This window comes from Pyxicephalus adspersus, chromosome 1, assembly GCF_032062135.1.
Source record: "Pyxicephalus adspersus chromosome 1, UCB_Pads_2.0, whole genome shotgun sequence".
NCBI classification, from domain to species: Eukaryota; Metazoa; Chordata; class Amphibia; order Anura; family Pyxicephalidae; genus Pyxicephalus; species Pyxicephalus adspersus.
In genome coordinates, this window is record NC_092858.1 from 17,635,865 (window position 1) to 17,656,920 (window position 21,056).

At 39.8% G+C, this 21,056-nt stretch overlaps 1 protein-coding gene across 1 annotated transcript in view; it reads right to left on the bottom strand.

Annotated features, from left to right (window-relative positions):
• TMEM123 (transmembrane protein 123) overlaps positions 1 to 20,327 on the bottom strand; it is a 38,204-nt gene extending 17,877 nt beyond the window's left edge. Inside the window, exon 1 of the mRNA XM_072403029.1 lies at positions 20,126 to 20,327. Within this exon, the coding sequence (XP_072259130.1) occupies positions 20,126 to 20,213 (88 nt within the window). The 5' untranslated portion in view covers positions 20,214 to 20,327. The remainder of the gene's footprint in view (positions 1 to 20,125) is intronic.
• Between the last annotated feature and the right edge of the window lie 729 nt (positions 20,328 to 21,056).

Consider the following 21,056-nt stretch of genomic DNA (forward strand, 5'->3'; position numbering starts at 1 on the left):
TCTGTTGGAAGCTCATTTCCTATCTGGCCTTTAAGTAAAAATCTGCAAGTGGTGATGTGGTGTGTAGTGTGGGCTAAAAATAAAATGTCTGTTTTACCTCCCATAAGCCAATATAAATTGACAAGCCTCCCTTTTATCAGCAGAAAGAATTTCCCCAGTGTGATAAACACTAAACTCACTGAAAAACATTGTATGAAAACAAATCAGGACATTCTATCAATCCAGTCTCTGGCCGGACACAATATAGCTTTGCTTCTTGTTGCCTGGACTACAACAAAAACTTCTTTAAATCCTCTTTAGCATTTTGTAAAGAATTAATTTGCGATTGCACCATGCTGAACTCTGGCAAGCCATCAGGAACTCGGATAAAGTTTTAAATACAAAGGAACACAAATTGGGAATGGTAAGTATTGCTGGATTTTCTGTTTGTAGTAATTTACCACAACCATTTGTGGTTTTCTTATCTGACCATATACACGATGACCCAATATCTGTTTTCCGACTATTTACCTCCCCAACTCAAAATTCTGAGTATCTAAATTAGCCATAAAAGACATTTCTGCACCCAAAGCAAAGGTATTTGCATATACCTTTACATACGTATCAGATACTTCAAACAAAGCTATACCAAGACGGTGTTTTCAGATTCATACAAAAGAAAAAAGAGCGGGACTGTTTTTAAAAAATTTTTTTGTTTAGTTCCCCTTTAAATTTCCTTCCTTTAGAATATTTTTGTACAGTCCAGAGATCACAAATATTGCATGACTAGCTGCTACATTTTGTCACAAGTTCCCACCACCCAGGTGCAGGTAACATTTCATACAACCACGTACGCATTAAAACTGGTAAAACAGTAACAGGGATAAGGTTGCATCTATAAATTTGTTGCAACATAAATCATTCTTGCAACGCAAAACAATGCCATCAACTGTATCCTAACTGAAACATAAAACTGCTGGTAGTGAGTTATGGTATAAGAAATAGGGCTTTATACACACTCATTTCTCAACTTAAAATGACAGCTGTGAGAAAAGTCCAAACATAAGATGTCAACCTTATCGCAAATACACCTGATTATGTAAAATATGGATAATGCTTGTAAAAATTGAATTTAAAGGGCAATGCAGGAGGGTTGTGAAGATGTATATGCCACTTAGGCAGTAACAAGCAGTTCTAGTGATAGTCAGTGAAGAGTGGATAGAGTACAGTCCTGTACATATGGACTTTAGATTGTTAAAGGGCACCGTGCATAATACAATTTCAGGCCTTGTTCCCACTATGTGCAGTGCTGTTCTCTTCGATTCACACAGCGTGCATTTTTCTTAGAAAGCAATGTCATGAATGCATGCCATGCATTGCAGTATAACACGCAATTCACTTTTTAAAGTGGGAACAAAGTCTTACTAAACATCTGCAAAACTTCCAGTAAGCTTTGAACAGCAATTATAATTGCTTAAGGCTAAGCTCAAACATATGGCGTCTCACTCATGGGAATAAATTGAGGAGGAATTATTTTAGTACTACCTGCTAAAGTGGAATGGTCATTATTGCAGAAAGGGATAGGACAATGTCCCTTCTGCTATATTACCTCCTACCTGCCTGAACATTCTGGAATTCACGATGCCGCTTTGAATGCCAGGCAATCCCATCTACCACTGCGTGTGATGTGAAAAATCTCCTGTGTCTGTACTAGAGTTAAATCATCTCAGACCCGCCAGTCAAGTTGTGTGAAGATCATGTCAAAGAAGAGAAGTAGGAAAAAGATGGCAGCACTGTGCGACGGAATGGGGACAGGTGAGTATAGTGTGTTTGATTACCAGTTTAAATGTTCAATTGCTAGCTTCATTAAGAACAAGTGCTGGGGTGTGGGCAGACAAGAGGCTGGTAAGGTGTCCAAGTGTTGGGGAGGCACCAGGGAATTGCCTGTTCCCAACATCCATCTGGACTTCGTCCAGGGAGACCCTGTTTGAAAGCTGTATCAGCAACAATTTTTAAAGACCCTCTGAAAAAACTTGGCGGGTAAAGACTGAATGGTGGTGCAGAGCCAACACTATGTATCCCAGGACGCTTCTGGCTGCTCAGGGTATGTGCAGGGGCAATGGGAAAAAGAATGTCAATCTCCCACATGCCTAGTGAGATTGGCATTCCCCCTCCTCATTTATAGCAGCGCTACGTCACCAAATCTCACGCCTATGCAGTGTGAGATCTGGTCAGGTAGCCAGAAGACGAAGATGGTGCTGCCCGGTGCTTCCTCCGGCGTCTATGCAGTGTGAGAACTGGTAACGTAGCCAGAAGAAGAAAGAAGACAAAGATAGCGGTGCCCGGTCCTTTCTCTGCACCGGGATGAAGGAGGCTTTGAGAAAAGCTCCAGCAGGATCAAGGGAAAATGTGATTTATTTTTTTAATTTAGGTTTAGTCTAACTTTAAATGACACTTGGGTTTTTCCCCTGGTATCATTTACTTATGTTGAAGGTTAACTAAACAGCCTCTCATATCTAATGACGGCAGAGAAACGAATATAAATTCTTACACAGCTGAAAAATGTCAGCAGTGACATCTCTATCACTCTGTATATGTTACAAACAGCTTGTGCGTTGTTTACATTTTTCATGCAACAACGACCTTGCTCCAACTTGTAATTCTGTTTAATTACATTAGCGGTGCACGGATAGATGACCAAGCTTGCCTGAAATGCAAACATTTGATAACAAGTAGCCGTGAAGGCTCTTGTTGTCTACCTAAAAAAAAGAGAAGAAAAAAAGGGACAGGAGAAGAGTGCTGGTACAGACAGGAATCGAAAGTAGTCAGATTCCTGCTTACACAGATTACATAAAGAGATTTTTAACCAGGGAAACAAAAAAGTCTGGTGACAGGGTCTCTCTTAAGGCTCAACTTGTATAAAAGCTGTATGAGCAATAAAACATTTTCAATGCTTTCATGCAGCCTTGTTGAAGCTGATAAACCTCAGTCCCAGTAAAGGGCTGTTATGCATAGGCCTTCTACAAACATGTAGCTAGCAAAACTTTAATCAGTTTTAAAAAGGACTGAAGCCTATTGAAGCTTGCTAGCAGTTCAATTATGTATTGTGACCCAGCTCATTAGTAACCACCCAAAAAGTGCTGGCTTAATGACTTATTAAGTAAAAGAACTACATAGAACTACAGAGAAAGAAAAGAACTACAGAGAAGAGCGGGGGAAGCTGCTCTGTAAAGGTTTTTAGGTCTATGCTTAGGCCTGAGGTTTTTGCAAGCCTTTCCCTGGCTCTTCTTCCTTTACAAGCTCCAGTTAGTGTACACTTTGTGATTAATAAAAAGAACTTCTAGACACGCTTTTTGCATATGTTTGCATGCAACAGAAGAAGTGGGAGTAAAAAAATAACACAAGCTATTATACACCTGCATCTACATCCACCTACATAGTCTGGTGTCAATGGGACCGAAACCATCATGACATTTACAGTTCAGAGCAGAAGTGTCAAAGGATTGCTTCTGACGCCTCCCTCTGTACTTATATATATATATATATATATATATATATATATATATATATATATATATATATATATATATATATAAATAAAAATACACACACATACACACAACAATGTGCTTAAAAGTTTGTATGTACATAACATAACTTATCTGATTCTTAGTCCTAAAAATAGAATTGTGTGATACTTCCCTGACTTTCTAAATTGTAAGCTCTTCAGGGCAGAGTCCTCTCCTCCTCCTGTGTCACTGTCTGTATCTGTCTGTCATTTGAAAAACCTACTTTATGTACAGCGCTGCACAATATGTTGGTGCTATATGAAGGAGTACAAAAAGAAGCAAAAGAAGAAAGGCAGGAAGAGGGAAGGAGGAAAAAAGAACGAAGGAAATAAGAAGGAAGAAAGAAGGGAAAAGGAAGAATGAAAGAGGAAAGAAAACCTAGTTAAAAAAAATGAAACAAATGTATTTTTGGTTATTTATTCCTTGAAAAAAAATGATCCAATAATATATATACATGTGGCAAAAGTAAGGGATTATTCTATAATTTGAAGGGGATATAATAGGGTATGGTGTTTTCAATCGATGAGATGACAAATGGGTGTTAGTGAGCCTGTTTTATTTAAAGAACAGAGATCCAGCAAAGTCTGATCACACACATATTTGTGGATGTGTATCATGGCTTGAAAAATGGAAGTGTCTGAGGACCTCAAAAAAAAAAGGAGTTGTTGATGACCATAAAGTTGTAAAAGACCATCTCTAAAGAGCTTGTACTCAACCAATCAACAGGTGGAAAATTCCAGACCGTTGTTACTCAGAAGTGGTCAACAATCAAAGATAACTCCAACCGTAAGCCATGTATTAGTAAGAAAGGTTACAAAGGAACCCAGGGTAACTTCTAATTAATTGAGGACCTGTTGTTTTAATATAGAAAATGTCTCCTAATGCTGTCTTTTCAGATAAATTATACTGCTCCTAGAATGTCCTCTGTTAGTATTTTCCCTTTGAGGTAATTTTGAAGCATCAACAGTTTTGAAGCCACCAAGTAAATAAATGGATGTACAGTTAAAACCAAATTCTTAGCGGGAGTTTGTTAATAAAAGAAAATCAATATCTCACATGACATGTCCTCACTGTCACACAAACTGGTCTATTGTAACAAACAAAATAGAGGTCATTGTCCTCCAGCATGCAAATGGTATGAAAATAGGGAAAAGGCCGGGTCACTGTCATGTGAACTCTGTAAGAGATGTGTGTGCTCACATAAAAAGATGTGGCGTAACTGCTGTGGTATACTGTTGTCTGGGGTCATTTCAGATTCTATGAATCCCAGAACAGTAAACAAGTATGAATGGCATATTACAGAGCTGTTCTAGCCAGATATAGGGAACAGTACCAATAGTTCAATATAGGTACTCTCAACCAGAGTCCAATGGAGCTCATTGATCAATTGATGATACCTGCAGAGTTCTGGGGCCAGCACCACTTGGTAGAACTAGCTGCATACATTTTATCATGTTTTATTTGACTATAAAGCAGATATTCCAACCATCACAGTACTGGGACATTTTTCCACTGGCGACCAAAATAAAGCGGAACTAAACTCAGAACAAAAAAGCACACTTACCTTTAATCCTGGAGATCAGTCTGTCCGTCAGGAAGTTTCTTCATTTCGGTCCCACGTCATCCTGGGATCCGGCTCTGGCCCAGTGCAGAGGTAGCACTGGGCACCAACATCATCTTCTCACTTCTTCTGGGTTCTTCTTCCTGTGTCACCTGATCTCACACTGCACAGGTGCAAAATCTGGAGAGGTAGATGGGGAAACAAGATTGTTCTTCCTCCATTAATAAAAGAGCTTCTTCTGCGTATGCCCGAGATTAGGGTATACTCAGAAGAAGCAGCCAAAAGCCTTGCAGGATGTGTGACGCCGGGGTGATCAACACAGAAAGAGAAGGTGCTGCACCTTTCTTTTTTTAAAAAAGGCTGATGCACCTCAAAAAAAAATATATACATTTTTACTACCCTTGTCTACCTTTTTATGTAAAGTAAAAGTTTTGAGTTTAGGTCCACTTTAAGAAGGTTTATTTCTCACTGGCCTCCAATAATCTGGTTTTAGCAATGGTTCTTTGAGACCTAAACAATAATTTCAAGGGTTCTTCAGCAGTAGCAGATTTAGAAAAGCTAGTGAAGTGCAATCAAAAGGTTTCTTTTTTATTCTGGTATATATAAAGATATGAAGAGAAAAGACAAGAATAAATTGATTTTCAAAGAGGAAACCTGGCAAATGTTTTCCAGAACTGAGCAGCAAAGATCAGCTGGAGTGACAGGTTTTGGAAATGCAAACCTGTACAGGGATTAAATTGCAACGATTAATGTAAAGTGTATCTAAAGCCAGTTTTATGGACACAGTAGACCTTGTCAAACTTGTATCACCATCTGTGTGTGTCCCTGATGCCCTGATTGTCCTGGTTGTCCATGAATGAGGGGAAAGCCAAAATATAATTTTTTTTACAGCAACAGAATTAGAGGGGGAATCATACAATGGGAACACATGGTCCACAACTGTCTAAGAGGATATCATTTCTTAGTATTTTTAAAACTAAATTGTTAAATTTAAAAGCAGAATAAAACCACGTTACTCACCTGTCCCCGTTTCCTCACAGACCCGTCACATTTTCTATACCAGTAGACGATCTTCAGCCATCTTTTTGACCAGGCTGGGATGACATAACGCCAGCGCAGAATTCATTAATTTCCAGAACACATTCCCAGAAGCTAGGAATGTCAGGTACCCCGGCAACTAAAGCTGATGCTGGGCAACTCAGAAGAGGTGATGACTATGAAGGAAAACCATATCCAGCTCCAGTCTAAAAAAGACCTAATCCCATGATACTCCCCCTGTCACACAGCACTGTCATTTTCTTCTTCCTTCTCTTCCTGAATATTTATTTATTGTACAGCACTGCATAACATGTTGATGAGATTATTATAGAAAGGATATTCTGATCCTGATCATGGATTCCTAAAACAGAACTCTAGTTCCACTTTAATTAACAACATTATTGAATCTACCAAACAAATTGCACTAATTATAAAGAATGAAAAACTACAACTGTGAAACTTAAGGGCTGCCCTACCCAACCCACTTCACCGAGTTTCCATTTCTAAGGCCGAACTTGTGAAACGCGATATACGCTCATGGTGAGTTACAATCTCAGTTATGATCTTCTCCTCTGATGTCCATAAACAACATTAAAGGCTGTCCTTCAACTAGATGAGATCTTTCAAGTGATAAAACTTTGTTTTCACTAAACTAAGGTTGTTAGGGATTTTACAACATGTTGTTTACAAAACTAAAAATGTATGCACACAAATGAGTTACAAAGGTAACACCCAGACTGGTTCCAGATTTACTTTCCTGAGAAAGACATTTTCTTTTTCAGTGAGAAAGACATTGAGAAAAACATTTAAAAAGGGATCTTTCACCATTCATTGATCCTTGAGCTTAGTAAATGTCTTATTTTCATTACATTTACTTGCCAATTACTAATTTTTCACCTCAGTGCTCAACCCAGAATTTTTTTTAAGCTGGGCGGGTAGAAATTTTAGGCGGGTGGCAGCCCCTGTATTCTGACCCAACTGTTCTGTATCCACCCAAAAACAACCGAGTGGTTACTGAAATGTGCCGGGTGGTACGCCCAGCTAAAAGGGGCTGGGGAAAACACTGCACCTAAATGAGTGATAAACCCATAGCCACCCACATCCCCTGGGTCATCGTTGACAGATTCCAGAAGGATGCAGGTCAGTAAGTGTCAAAGTATTGCAAGGTTTTACAACTACACAAAGCCTAATGCAGGTAATGCAGGGGCAGGCACAGAGTGTGAGCTTCATAGAGTGCAGTTTTCGCCCCAGCTCATTTTAGGCGGGTGCACCACCCACCACCACCTTTCAGTAACCACTTGACTGTTTTTGGGAGGTTACTTAAAAGTTAGGTCACTGGACAATTGGGGAATATACCGTGTTTCCCCGATGATAAGGCAGGGCCATCAAATAAGACAGCCCCCCCAAGCTTTAGAATGGGACATTAAATGGTACAGTATATGATGAATTACAATGGGACATTTAATGGTACGGTATATTATTGATTACAGTAGAAGGGGACAATGAATGGATCAGATTAATCAGAAGGGGACATGAATGGCACATGAACAATAACTGTGTACTGTAGTCTTCTTCATGGGTAAATAAGGCGTCCCCCTGAAAATAAGCCCTAGAGCATATTTTGGCCTTCCAAAAAAAATAAGACAGTGTCTTATCATCGGGGAAACAGGGTATATATATATATATATATATATATACACACACACATATACATTCACACACACACATACACACATACGTACATACATACACACAACATTGCAGTGTACAAGCAAACAAGGTGCAAGTGGAAGAGAAAGCAGACCAAGAAATAAGCCAGTCGGTCTGTTGCTTCTCTTGTTACTGTTCAGTCATAAGGTTAGGGAGGGCTTTATATGCATTTAACATAATACATTTAATAGGCGGTCTGGAGTTCAGTTTCAAATAGCATTAGATTAAAAAGGAATGTATGGTCAGCTTTTTAAATATGTGGCAGTTACAAGATTTTTCTTTTTTTAAGATGTGACAACAGCAGATCCCTAGAAACCGTTTTGCAACTTACTCTTACTACTAATTGTTAATCAGACCAGAAAAGTTTGTGGCTGGCCAGTGTAAATCCACAAACAGATGGGTTCCAAAACTCACAACGACAGGAAATTCTACACCTTGTATGTTGCAATTGTTAGTACAAAAATATTACCAAGCTTCAAGTAGATTCTTGATGTTGTGTAAACATTAAACAACAGTAATGTGCTGTAATCTGATCAATCTCATTTGTAGCTACACAAAGACTGTTTGGTAGATACTGGACTTTGTGAAATTGCAATACAGAAAAACACATAGTGATGAATGACATCCATCTGCAGAAGCTAAGGACTTCTTCCTGGATTCCGCATTACTAACAACACAATGACCTGCATGAACAGGCCCCCTGTGCTGGGTTAACATAGCTATCTACAGACAACTTCTGCCCCAGATATTGGAGGCACCTTGTGGCATACACAGAAATGCTAATCCCACACATGCGCAGTGAGATCAATGTGATGTAGTCAGAAGAAGGAAGAAGACTGATAAAGATGACGGCACCCAACGCTTCTTGTGTGCCAGGATGAAGGGAGGATTCCAGGACAGCACAGGACCCAATCAGTTAGGGGGTCTGTGGAATTAAAGTTAGGTGTGATTTTTTTCAGGTTTAGTTCCACTTTAAGGTCCGGCACAGCATTTTGATTGGGTTGAGGTTTGGAGTTTGACTGGGCCACTGAAACACCTTGCATTCTTTTAAAGCCATTCTGTTGTAGATTTGCTTGAGATCATTGCTGCATGACCACATTTTGGCCAAGCTTTAGCGGTCAGATGGCATCACACTGAATACTTTGAGTGTGGTAAAGAGCTCCCAGAACAAGGAAATAATGAATCTGCTTCAAACATCTAAGATTACATAATAGTGTAGCCTGTAAATTGATAGCACTTTTCTAGAACATAATCACTATTCCTCCAACCAAATCAAGAAACCGAACTGTAGGATTGAAAAGCAGAACTGTTCCTTAAACCCTCTATCTGCACATATGTCTTTACCATTAAAAGTGAATTTTCAATCCTTAAAGCAGAACTAAAGTTCCAGTTTACAATTTGTGATCAGGTAAGATTTTATTGCAGAAAGAGACCGGCAATGATTCTTCTACAATAAGTAATCTGACCTACCTGATCACTCAATTGTTAACAACCTACCTGATGTCAACAATTGGTTCCTGGGGGGGCCTGGCACATCCCGGATTCCCCTTGCAACTGCTAGGATGAAAAAAAAAACACCTGCATGGGAGTTATGTCATCCCAGCCCGACCAATCAAGACGGCCAAAAAACAAGGAAGAGAAGTACAATGTAATACAATGATTTTACAACATACATAAAATAAAGACACACAAATAAAATAAAGAAAATCCTTTAACCATGTCAACTTGCATAACAATAGTAACCAAGATATTTCAATATATAATCTTCTACAACAATTACACAGATAAGGCATTTACCAAATACCATTTTATGTAATGAGAACAACCCTACAGCTATCGTGGGAAAAGCTCTCTGGTAGGGCCCCATGAAAAAGCTCATAACACGTCTTATGTGCCCAGTGTACCTGAAAATTTTTCTGTTGCATACTATTTAATGCCTCAGAAAATGTTCATCAAGTCTCTCAGTTCTGCATTGAATTCCTTAACTATAAACAAGGACCACATATGAATGAAATGGGACGTCTCTTGTCCATGTCCTTCATAGTACTGAGTCTATTACCAACAACTTACGTATTTGTAGTGTGAACTCACAAAGTGGGAATGCATTGTTATTAAATATGGGAAATCTTGTGAGTCTTTAAAGTCATAGTACAATGGTACAGAGAGGGGTTCTGATGTATAATTGAGAATATCCTTCCCACCTAAAGAGGTCAGGAAGGATCAAAGAAGAAGAGAAGAAAACATGCAAAAAATAACTAAAAACCCAAAGCAACAGGGCATTCTAAGCAAAGGGGGGGGGGGGAGCTGAGAAGTCTAGTGGAAGGCCCAAAAATGGACTTCAAATTTTTTCTCCAAATTATATTATCTTCATACCCTCTGCTATTGAGCACTGTGCTGGCTGGGAAAAGGCTGGATATTGTAGTAAGAGAAAAACATTTCAAAGAGGTCACATCACCCACTCCTTCCTTGAATTGTATCCATTTAAAAGCATCTGAAGATTTAAAGTTGTATGAGGAACAACATTTATTAAACCATTTTATTATTATCTTGGGTGTAAATATAGGAGGAAAGTACACACAAAGAGTGTACACAAACATTAGCTGCCTGGAAATCTGCATGTATCTTGCCTAACAAATATACATAATATGAAGGAAGCTGCAGATTTAAATATATGTTTTTGTAGGATTGGCAAACAAGTTATCATATCATTCAGGAACCAGTCAGTCTAGTCTAGCTACCAACACACCTTGAGAAACCAGACTTGTATCAAATCAAAAACAAAACTTTGGCACCAGTTTAATTTATAACACAGTCTACCTCATTCATGTTCCTGAAGGTCAACAGTGCCAATCTGACATAGTAATGAACAGTCAAAGCAATCGTTTGTAGCAAAGCACAAGCCAGAACAAACAATTATTGTTAGAAGGTATTGTGAGTGATGTGAACAACAAATCTTATAACACTAAACCTCATTTATCAAAGTCTGTATATAACAAAAAACTTCATAATAATCATACCAGTTATGAATTGTGACTGGTATGATAAATGTAGTCTAAAATAAAGGCACATTGTTTACAAAAGAAAAGTGATCCATATCAAACTTCTCTGACAGTACATAGAAAAAACAGGTCTAATTTTATGGATATTCCGGGTCACAAATTACATGAAATCAGACGATCGACACTGATGGTTGAGAGTTTAGAAGCGTGTCTCTCCCATAAACAGGAGCAATTGATGACCACTCGCTGTTTATCCATTATAACCAAAGTACCTTACATGTGGTGGCTCTTTGGTGATGGCAAATGGTCATCCACCTGGGCGCCACTGCAAGATGCAGTGGAACCAAACTAGCCTTGTCTTTGTTTGGAGTGGGTTTGTAAGCTTGGAATCTTTAAATTATTATTTAACAATAATTATACAGCACCAACATATTACAGTGCTGTACAATAAATAGGGGATGCAAATGACAGACAGATACAGACACAGGAGGTAGAGAGGTCTGTGTCTTATGATAAGATAAGCTGGATGTGGCTAATGTATGATCATGTGGGACTTTCAGCAACACTAAACCCAAAACTACCCAAAAAACAAAAAAAAAAAAACAAAAAAATCACACCTACCTTCAATCCTGTAAAGAAGTCGATCTGTTTCTTGGTAGGTTTCTTCCATCGGATCCCACGTCGTACCTCAATCCATCTTCAGGCCAGCATAGAGAGAGCACCAGGCGCCGCTATCTTCTCCTTTCTTCTTCTTACGTCACCCTATGCAGGTGCGAGATTGGGTGACATAGATTGGAAAAAAAAACTTGTCGATCTCACTGCACATGTGCAATTTTTTCCTTTTGATGAAAGGGCTCTTTTTGCGCATGTCCAAGATGCTTGGGAATACGGAGAAGGAGAAGCCAAGAGCCTCCCGGGATGCGTAACGTAGGTATCCCGGGAGGCACTGCGTTTCCATTCATTCTTGATCGCCTAGGTTTTTTTTTTTTTTTTTTTTAAGTGTTGCACTTAAAAAAACAAAACATAAACAAAAACAGAATTTTTACTTTAAATAAAGGGTTATTATTATTATTATTAATAAACAGGATTTATAAGGGAGGAGGGGCCTACACAGTGGTAAACACGGAATGGGGGCCCAGAGCCTCCTAGGATACCTACATCACATATTCCAGGAGGCTTTGGGCTGTTCCTTTGCATATGCCTGATCCCGGGTATGCGCAAAAGGTGCTTTTCCCCGCAATGAAAAAGAAAGCGCCAATCTCACACGCGTGGACAGTGAAATCGGCACTCTCACGGTGCAAGATCAGTTGACGTAGGCAGAAGCTGGAAGACGAAGGAATGAAATGGCAGCACCTAGCAGTTCCTCCCTACTGGAATGAAGGAAGAATCCAGGATGGCGCAGGACCAAATAATTGACAGGCGTTGAGAGATTTAAGACTTTGCAGAGGTAAAGGTACGTTCTACTTTAAGTACTTAGGAATCTAACAGATACAAAAATGTATATAGTCATTTGGAAATTAGAGAGAAATGTATTTGGAAGTTAGATTATTCAAATAATACCTAAACTCAAGAATAAAAATTGTAGCTTATCAGTCCAAATACAGTGTCCTTGTCACTTCTTGGGTGAGCTACTAATCTTCCCCATGTAATATAAATTAGGAGAGAAGGATCAAGCCCGACCTAGGTGACAACCCCCTTTAGAGGGTGCTTTAGAGGGTGCTTTAGAGAGAGGAGTGTTAAGCCCAGACGCCAGATGATTGTCGCTGGAAATTAACTTTTGTGTATGTTTCCAGTGACAGGTGAACGAACGAGCTTTGTACACACAGTGCTGATCTGTTCAGTGCAGCACCCTGCTGTGCTCTTCTCCACAGGAGTGCACAGCGGTCATTGGATAATGTTGGGGGACCACTGTGCCCATGACTGATTTTCCAAACAAGAACAACAATTTGACTTGAGCGACAACCATCTGACGTGCGTATAAAGGTTTAAAGCTGAACTAAACAGGTACAGCTGTAATTATACACTGCTGTACCTGTCCCTGACACAGGGTGCACTTTAGTGTTCCTTCTTGCGATCTTCGGCCACCTTGATTGGCTAGAACAGAGGACAGCAAACTTTTTTTGCCACTAGGCCATTTCAGGGGTAGGCAGGAGCACACTAGACCAGACTCTCTCTCTCTCAAGTCCCGCCCTAATGGCTCAACCCCCACCAGGAACACCCCCTGAAGGAAAATCATTTAACCTGGTGGCAGAAGTGTTAACGCCAGCCATAGTAAATAGGGAAGGGAGCCACAACATGGAGTCTCAAGCTCCTGCGGCTCCGTCTCTGATAGTTTGTTCTGGCTCCGCCGCGGGTGGCCAACCAGGATAAGGCCGGATCAGCCAGGGGGCGTTAGGCCGGAACAAACTACTGGCTAGGCCGTATCTGGACTAGCCAGTAGTTTGTTCCGTATCTGGAGTTTGCTGACCTCTGGGCTAGAATGTCATGACTCCCATGCAGACATGAGGGAGTTCATTCAGTGCTACAGAAAATTCTGAGCTGTCCATATGCAGCTTAGTGATTCTGACAGCTTGAGAATCTAAAGCTAAGCCTAAACTTTTGCCACAGGTGCACTTTTTTATTAGCTTGTCTGAATACATGTTTTAATGCACATTTTGGGAAATATTAAAATTCACAAAACATCAAATATCTTCAAATACAGCCTCCTGCCTGTTGATAGGGTTTAAGCTATCAGCTGGGAAATTCTTGTTGTCCAGATGTCTCACTGATGTACTTGCTTCCGTAATTAAAAGCATAAAATTATTCAAAGCATAACAGTCAGAAGTTCAAATCTGCAGGTGAGTGACTCAGATGAAACAAGATGGTCAGCGTGTTCAATGTTAAATAAGTTATAAATGCTTGTTACTCATTTTGGAGTGATTTTAGGTATTTTAGTTCTAATGCAAAAAATTGTAGTTCAGGGTTTTCTTGTTATTTGAAATAAACACAGCTCTAAGTATTGGGGGGGGGGGGGGCTTCCTTTTTTTCTGCTTACTTCCTGCTCTGTCTTGTCTGTGCAAGCACAAACATAACTAAGGAAATGTGCATCATAAAAACACACAGGAGGAATGCGCAGATTTATGACACGTACAGCAGATGGGAAAAGCTACTGAACATTCCATGAAATTAAAGTGCATCTAAAAAAAAGAAAAGAAAGCAATATATTGCAGCTTCCAGTTCTTATATATGGTGGCTGCATTAGTTTTCTTTTTCAAGCTTTTTGCCTTTTTAAGATTTAGGACTTTATAGAGTTCTGGTACAGTTACCACTTACTTAGTTAGAACCCAATTTTCACCACTAGCTAACTGGAAGCAACTAAAGAGTTGTTGCCTTTTAGGAGCTTTATGAAATGCTTGAAAACTGTATAATGTTGGAAAAATGCTCTATGCTTTTTCTATGCTGCAGATAAACTTCCTGCCCATAGCCTGTAAAAAAAAGCTGAACGTATGTTTCTTGTCTGTACAAGTGCAAGCAGCAGACCTGCCCCTTAATATTTATGCTTTTTCCTTCTGCTATATATATAGGCAGCAGAAAGAACTAGCCTAATGCTGCCATTATTTTGAAGGCCTGGCAATACAATGAAATACATTTTTGTTTTTGGGTTTAGGTACACTTTAAAGTGGAATTAAAATGCCAAATTTACAAATGCTTAATCAGGCGTGGACAACTTTCACAGTCATGGACTTGTGAAAGAGAGAACCTTACCATTAGAAACTAGATAGTTTTATAGTTGTACTGGAGTTCTTCTTTCAGTAAGACACAAGGAATAATAACTGTCACCGAAGAGTCAATATTTCATGCTACTGTGCAAAAGTCCTGCAACTTTCGAGACAGTTAAAGCAAGTGAAAGCAACCACTAAACTGCTGCTTCCATACAGGAAGCAATGTGCTAAAGAGAAAATGTGTTCTCTTTTGGGCTTCTCCAAGTTTTTTTTTTTACCTTGTTGGCCTCATAGGGCAGAGAAACAAGTCTGTTATACAAGGGAAAGGCTGTGCTGGAAGTATTACTATTGTTACTATTATCATTGGTTGCATTATCTTTGATGTTACTAAAGAAATGCAAAATATTTGTTTGCTTTTTCTCATTCATCATGGGTTTATTTCAATCGAATCGAAGACCAAACAAGAAATTATAATTATCAAAGTCAAACTCTTTATTATAACAGTTAAAGAAAATACACAGTTAAGGTCATACTCACCTAAAAGAGCATCTGAGAAATAAGCAAATAAAACAATTGGATGAGAATCGGTATTCACGGAGTGGGGTGACTGTTGTAATGGTGGAAACAATACTGAAGCGTACCTCTCAACAACAATTGCCTCCACAGACCACTGGTTGGCAACCACTGTTCCAGGAGGTTTGCAGGCTACTCCTGTGCATGCGCTGCATCTTGAGGGGCTTTTCTCAACTTAAACAAAAAACACAAGTGCTCCATCTCACACATGAAGAGCGAGATCGGCACTCATTTATTTACAGCTGGAGGAAGACACGTCGGTCAATCTCATGCATGTGAAGTGTGAGATCAGGTAAAGTCATGAAGAACCTGGAACAAAAAAATGGCCATGTGGGAAGAAACAGCCCTGGAGACAGAAGGCAAGACAATGGGGATCCCCTGGCTGTGGTAAGTACACAAAGCCTTTGAACAAGTGAAATTTTTTAAATTTGCTTTAATTTTTTAAGATTTAGGTTTAATTGCAGCTAAACACCAAGCTGCCTAGTCTAATTCCAGCTGGCAGTTCACTTTCTTCCATTTGTTAGCATGAGACAAATGACACATTGGACAAACACCAACCAGCATACTTCACACCCGCAAAGACCCTGAAAGAGTTTCTTGTTGGTATATTAGCACTCCTGCGCCTGGAATCCCAGGCATTTAGCTGTAACATCTTTGGTTAAATCTTCACCACTTATGATCAACTACGGGTCTTCCTGAAGATGCAAGGGATTCCTTAGGTAGTGACCAAGAGTGAAATGATCACACAGCTGCAGACTGCAATGCATATTTTGTTATATAGAGCAAAGGGTTGAGTTTCAAACCTTTTTATTCAAAAAATTCTACAACTTACTGACCATGCACTATGAGTTGTAGGTTTAACCATTTTTAGCAAGGGTTTTCGGAGATAGGAACCTTGGTTCAAGGGCTCCCCCATGGTGAATAAAAAAGTTGATCTACACTAATGTCTTTTATATAAAACAGACTTCTGTAGAAGAACAAATCCAGAGCATGTTTTTTAGCAGTACAATGATGTCTGTGTCCGTCACAGAGGGAGTTTGGATTCCTACTACACAGTAAATCTGTTTTACATAAACATAATGTGCTAATCTTTTATATGGCCTCTTGGTGCCCTTTGGTTGTTAAAGATTTCCCCATAAACATTGGCTTCATTTGTTTATACCAGAAATGTCTAACGTCACATGAATTTCAAGTGTAAATTTTACAGCAGTCGTGCTGCTATCTGTTCTTCTCCAAAGGCCAGTGTTCTCTGACACTGTGCACTATCATACAAGTACACTGTGTTTCACTTGTATTGTATGTGAACTGGAGGTGTGCAAACAAATGGATGCATTACAAAGTAAAGTGACCCTTTCCTTTGCCCATGCAGGACACAGTAGCTTATTGAATGGGGGAACAAGCATTGTGAACTATATGAGGCTAAGGAATCATTACAAGCTTTCTTACAATCTTCAAGAGTGTGAAGATCAGCAGCACTGATACGAGGTGACTTTATTAAGATTTTAAAAATGTAAAAGTAAACAGGTTTATTTATCAGTATATATGAAACGTGCCTACCCTGCAACAATACATTAAGAGGGTTCAACTAATTTACCAGTATTGTATAACTTCCATGGCCCTAATACTATTGTGTTTTGTTGCTCGGACCAGGCAAGGACCTGTGCAAGCTGCATATCAATTGATGGAGTGGGTAACATATTTAACTTGGCTATCACACTTCAATACTATTGCTAAATCTGAAAAAAATTGTACAATTTCTGCATAATCAGGTTTAAAAGCTTTTGTGGTAAAATAGCAGGTAGGTCACTAATCCCATACTCTACCAGGTACTTCAAGGTCCAAGTGTACAAGGGTCCTGTAACTAGATTAGGATTTAGCAAAACTGTAAAATACCAGCTAAATAAACATCCAAAAGTGCCAGTAAGCAGCCTGATACTAATGATTTTGTGATTACAGAGCATTTTCAGACTATCTGGGTCAACCTTTTCCAACCAGGGTTCCATGGGATCCTAGGGACTTTGCCAAACATTGTTGCCTCTCAGTAAACAATGACAATAAATATCTTTGGTTATCTGTATTTAGGGCTTCAGCTTTCAAATTGGTACATACAAGTGTTCTCCCCAGCCCCTTTTACCTGGGCGCACCACCCCGCACTTTTCAGCAACCCCCTGGCTGTTTTTGGGTGATTACTTATGAGTTGGGTCACAATACAGAAGCTGCACCCAGCTTACAAAAAAAATGTGGGATGCACATTGAATACAATTGGAGGGGAAGGGGGCCGTTCTTCCAATTGGGAACCAGTGTGGGAGATCATACTGACCACCAAATGAAGGAAAGCACTAGCCACAAATGGAAAAGGACATTTCCCCTGTGAATACCAAAGGAAGAAATAATACAATGTATACAGTGTTTCTTTTCTGGAAACTATTATTTCGTGATTACCGAAAATAATTTTACCTAATAGTGTGGGAAAAGGGGATTGATTGCTAAAAAAAAAAGAACTAGGTGTCAAATGAAAAAGGTATGTGGCATTCTTTATTTTCTATTAGTATATCTACAACGTAATGACTGTCCTAATGTCCTGGGAGCTGTAGCTGTAATAAAATAACGGGGATTTCCCAATGTTAAAAAGGTTGATCTAGTTCACCGGCACCTTGGGTTGTTTTAGACAGGTATCAGCAATAAAGAGCAGCCCTGATCCATTCCTCTGCTAGAGAGACAAGCAACAAACCATGGCACCTCAAGGTATATTTTCAAGATGGTCATATTCTTTTTCATCTGGCTATCCATACACAATGTTTAGTACACTAACCTTCCAAACCCAAATACATCTAAATACTGCATCACACAACCATGTTTGTAGACATCAAAAACAATAACCGTATTATTTCATTCAAATACACTTCTATTTAACTGTTTATCAAATAGTCTGTAATGTCAGCAAATATTGACACGCCAGACCAGAATGCTATGGTAATCTTTTACGTAGTTTGGCAGATGAATTGCCATTTATAAGATACAGCCTTATCACACTATGGCCATCATAGTAAATAAATACTTGCTCTCATATAAATCTGACGGGGAGGGCAACTGATAGGACCAGGTGAACATTTTGCTTCAGATGTATTTGCACAATAAGTAAACGTACAATTATTTATTTAAAATTTTTTTTGCTTTTTGAAGGATTTGTTTTCTAATTTTTAGCAACAGTGTTCCAAAAGAACACATACAAAAACCGATCCTATGCAACAATAGCAATTCCATCGATGATGAAAACTCAGGAGTGTCAGGAAACACATAAACCGGCTTGCATGCTTTACTGGTTGGATCGGCTGGCTGCAAAATTCTGCCTGCATGGGAACCAAAAGCTGCTGAGCATGACATTGCCCTTGTGTGTCCTGCATATAGTTTGTGCTGCTGGGGAGTTGTCACCGGAGAAGGATCACTGACATGGTGATAAATAGACAAAGGCAAAATATTCCACCCATATCAAGGGGTTCCTGAGATAAGGAGACCCCCAATATGGAACATTTGGTAAACATTGGCTTCTATGATACTCAATAGAGGAACAATCAAGTCTGGATTCTTAAAAGGACTTTGGGCTCATTCACATCATTGAGCTGTTTCTCAATGTGATCAGTTTCTCAAACATTTATCCTAGATGAACCCTTAAAATAAATATTAAATATTAGAGAAACTATTTTAAACACAGTTTAACAGAATTAGTGGTTTTTTAGAATTCCACAAAGTTCTTTGGTGCCGTGCCAATGACTCCGGTCCAGGAACTGTACAGGCATCTTCATCATCATCATCATCATCATCACAAAAGCCAACCAGTCACAGTTCAAGGACCACCTAGGGCAGGGGTGTCAAACTGAAATACACAGAGGGCCGAAATTAAAAACTTAGACCAAGTCAGGGGCCAAACTTGAAATTTATTGAAAAAATTGAAGAAGTTTACGTCATCCAAACCTAACAAAAACAAACCCCTCTACACACACTTTAGGGTTGAAAAGACTAATTTCTATCTATGCATGCTGTGTGTTGTTCATCCTCTCACATCACAAGTTTGTCTGACACTAAATATTACACTATGCAGTCTCTAATGGATTGAAACAAACACAATGCCCCTGGTAGTCAGGCACTATGTGATGATGTGAGGTGGTAACACGGGCGGGCCAGATGTAATTCATTTTCGGAATTCTTTGGGGGGGCCAAAAAAAAAAAAAAAAAAGGACCTTGAAGGCCAGAGTTTGACACCCCTGACCTAGGGAAACTCCAGGGTCCCATTGTTCTTTGGTTGAGAACATTTGATAACCCAACCAAATGACAGCCTGCACCCACTCTTTGCACTGCACTAGCTGCAAATGTCGGGTCCTGCGTCACTGTGCGCGTGAATGAAAACTAAATAAAGTTGATTAGCGTCTTCTGCAAACAATTCCCATCAATGCAATGTGTTAAATGTAAACATCTATCTAAACTCAATCCTGGGTGCAAATCTAGATTAACGTACATACAAGGATATCGTCACCAATAGTAAATCCAATTGTTCTGATCATCAAAAATCTGGGTCACGTGTTTTGAGAAGAATGGTCAAAATGATGTCTGACTGCGGGGTACAACCTCATGGTGCAACTTTAGGACAGGAAATGAAAATCCCCACGGGCCAGAAAATTTAGAAAAATCTCCCCCAAAAAATGGCAGCAGTTTTATTACCCTAATTTGATAGTATCTATACAAATGAGATTCCGCCATGTCTGCATGGTTGGTGCCTACAATATCATGACCACCCAGCACCCACACATATAAATGAAGGTATAACATGAGAAGAATATCAATCAGCAGTAACAGGCAGATGATGAACAGTCACATGTCACACCTAGGACTGACAACTCTGCATTGTCTGCCCCATTACACAGCAGCCCTGGAGTCAGTCACGTGTCCGGGTAAACAGAGCCCTGCGAACTCGCCCACCTCACCCATGCCCGCACTCACCTGGGTTGCTTTGAGCCAGGCATGTGCTGACAGCAGCCAGCAGCAAAACAGCCGTCCATAGCCATCCCCGGGAACCTTCCGATAACATTGTGCCGTTCTGAGTACCAAATACCGGTGCAAGGAGAAAAAATAAAATCAGAGCAGCGGAGTGCGAAACCGACCGCCCACTGCACACTTCCCGGAGCGCCTCGGGAGCGCGCACCAGTAGCGGTTCGGGATGTCAGACTCTGTCATGTGACCGGCTAATGCGGGAGCGCGCGATGCTGCGTTCAGCTGACCCACAGCGTGTGTCATGTGCTCAGGAGGTGCGCGCTAAAATGGAAGGCGGGAATCTGAGGAGGATGCTTGTGTAGTTTAGAGAAGTGACAGGGCGACGCAGTGTATTCCCTGAGTGTATAATATGGGGTAGTATTAGGGAGGAATCCAGTGGTGGTATTGTGTTACCTGAGTGTATGATATAGGGTAGTACAGGAGAGGAATGCGGGGGTGGTATTGTATTACCTGAGTGTATGGTATTGGGTAGTATTGTATTACTTCAGTGTACGATTTAGGGTAGTATTAGGTAGGAATGCAGGGGTGGTATTGTATTGCTTTAGTGTAAGATAAGGGTAATACCAGAGAGTAATGCAGGCCTGGTAATGTATTCCCTGAATGTATGATATAGGGTAGTACAAGGGAGGAATGGAGGGGTGGTATTGTATTACCTGAGTGTACGATATAGGGTAGTACTAGAGAGGAATGGAGGGGTGGTATTGTATTACCTGAGTGTATGGTATAGGGTAGTACTAGAGAGGAATGGAGGGATGGTATTGTATTCCCTGAATGTATGATGTAGGGTAGTACTAGAGAGGAATGGAGGGCTGGTATTGTATTACTTGAGTGTACGATATAGGGTAGTATTTTATTACCTGAGTGTAGGATATAGGGTAGT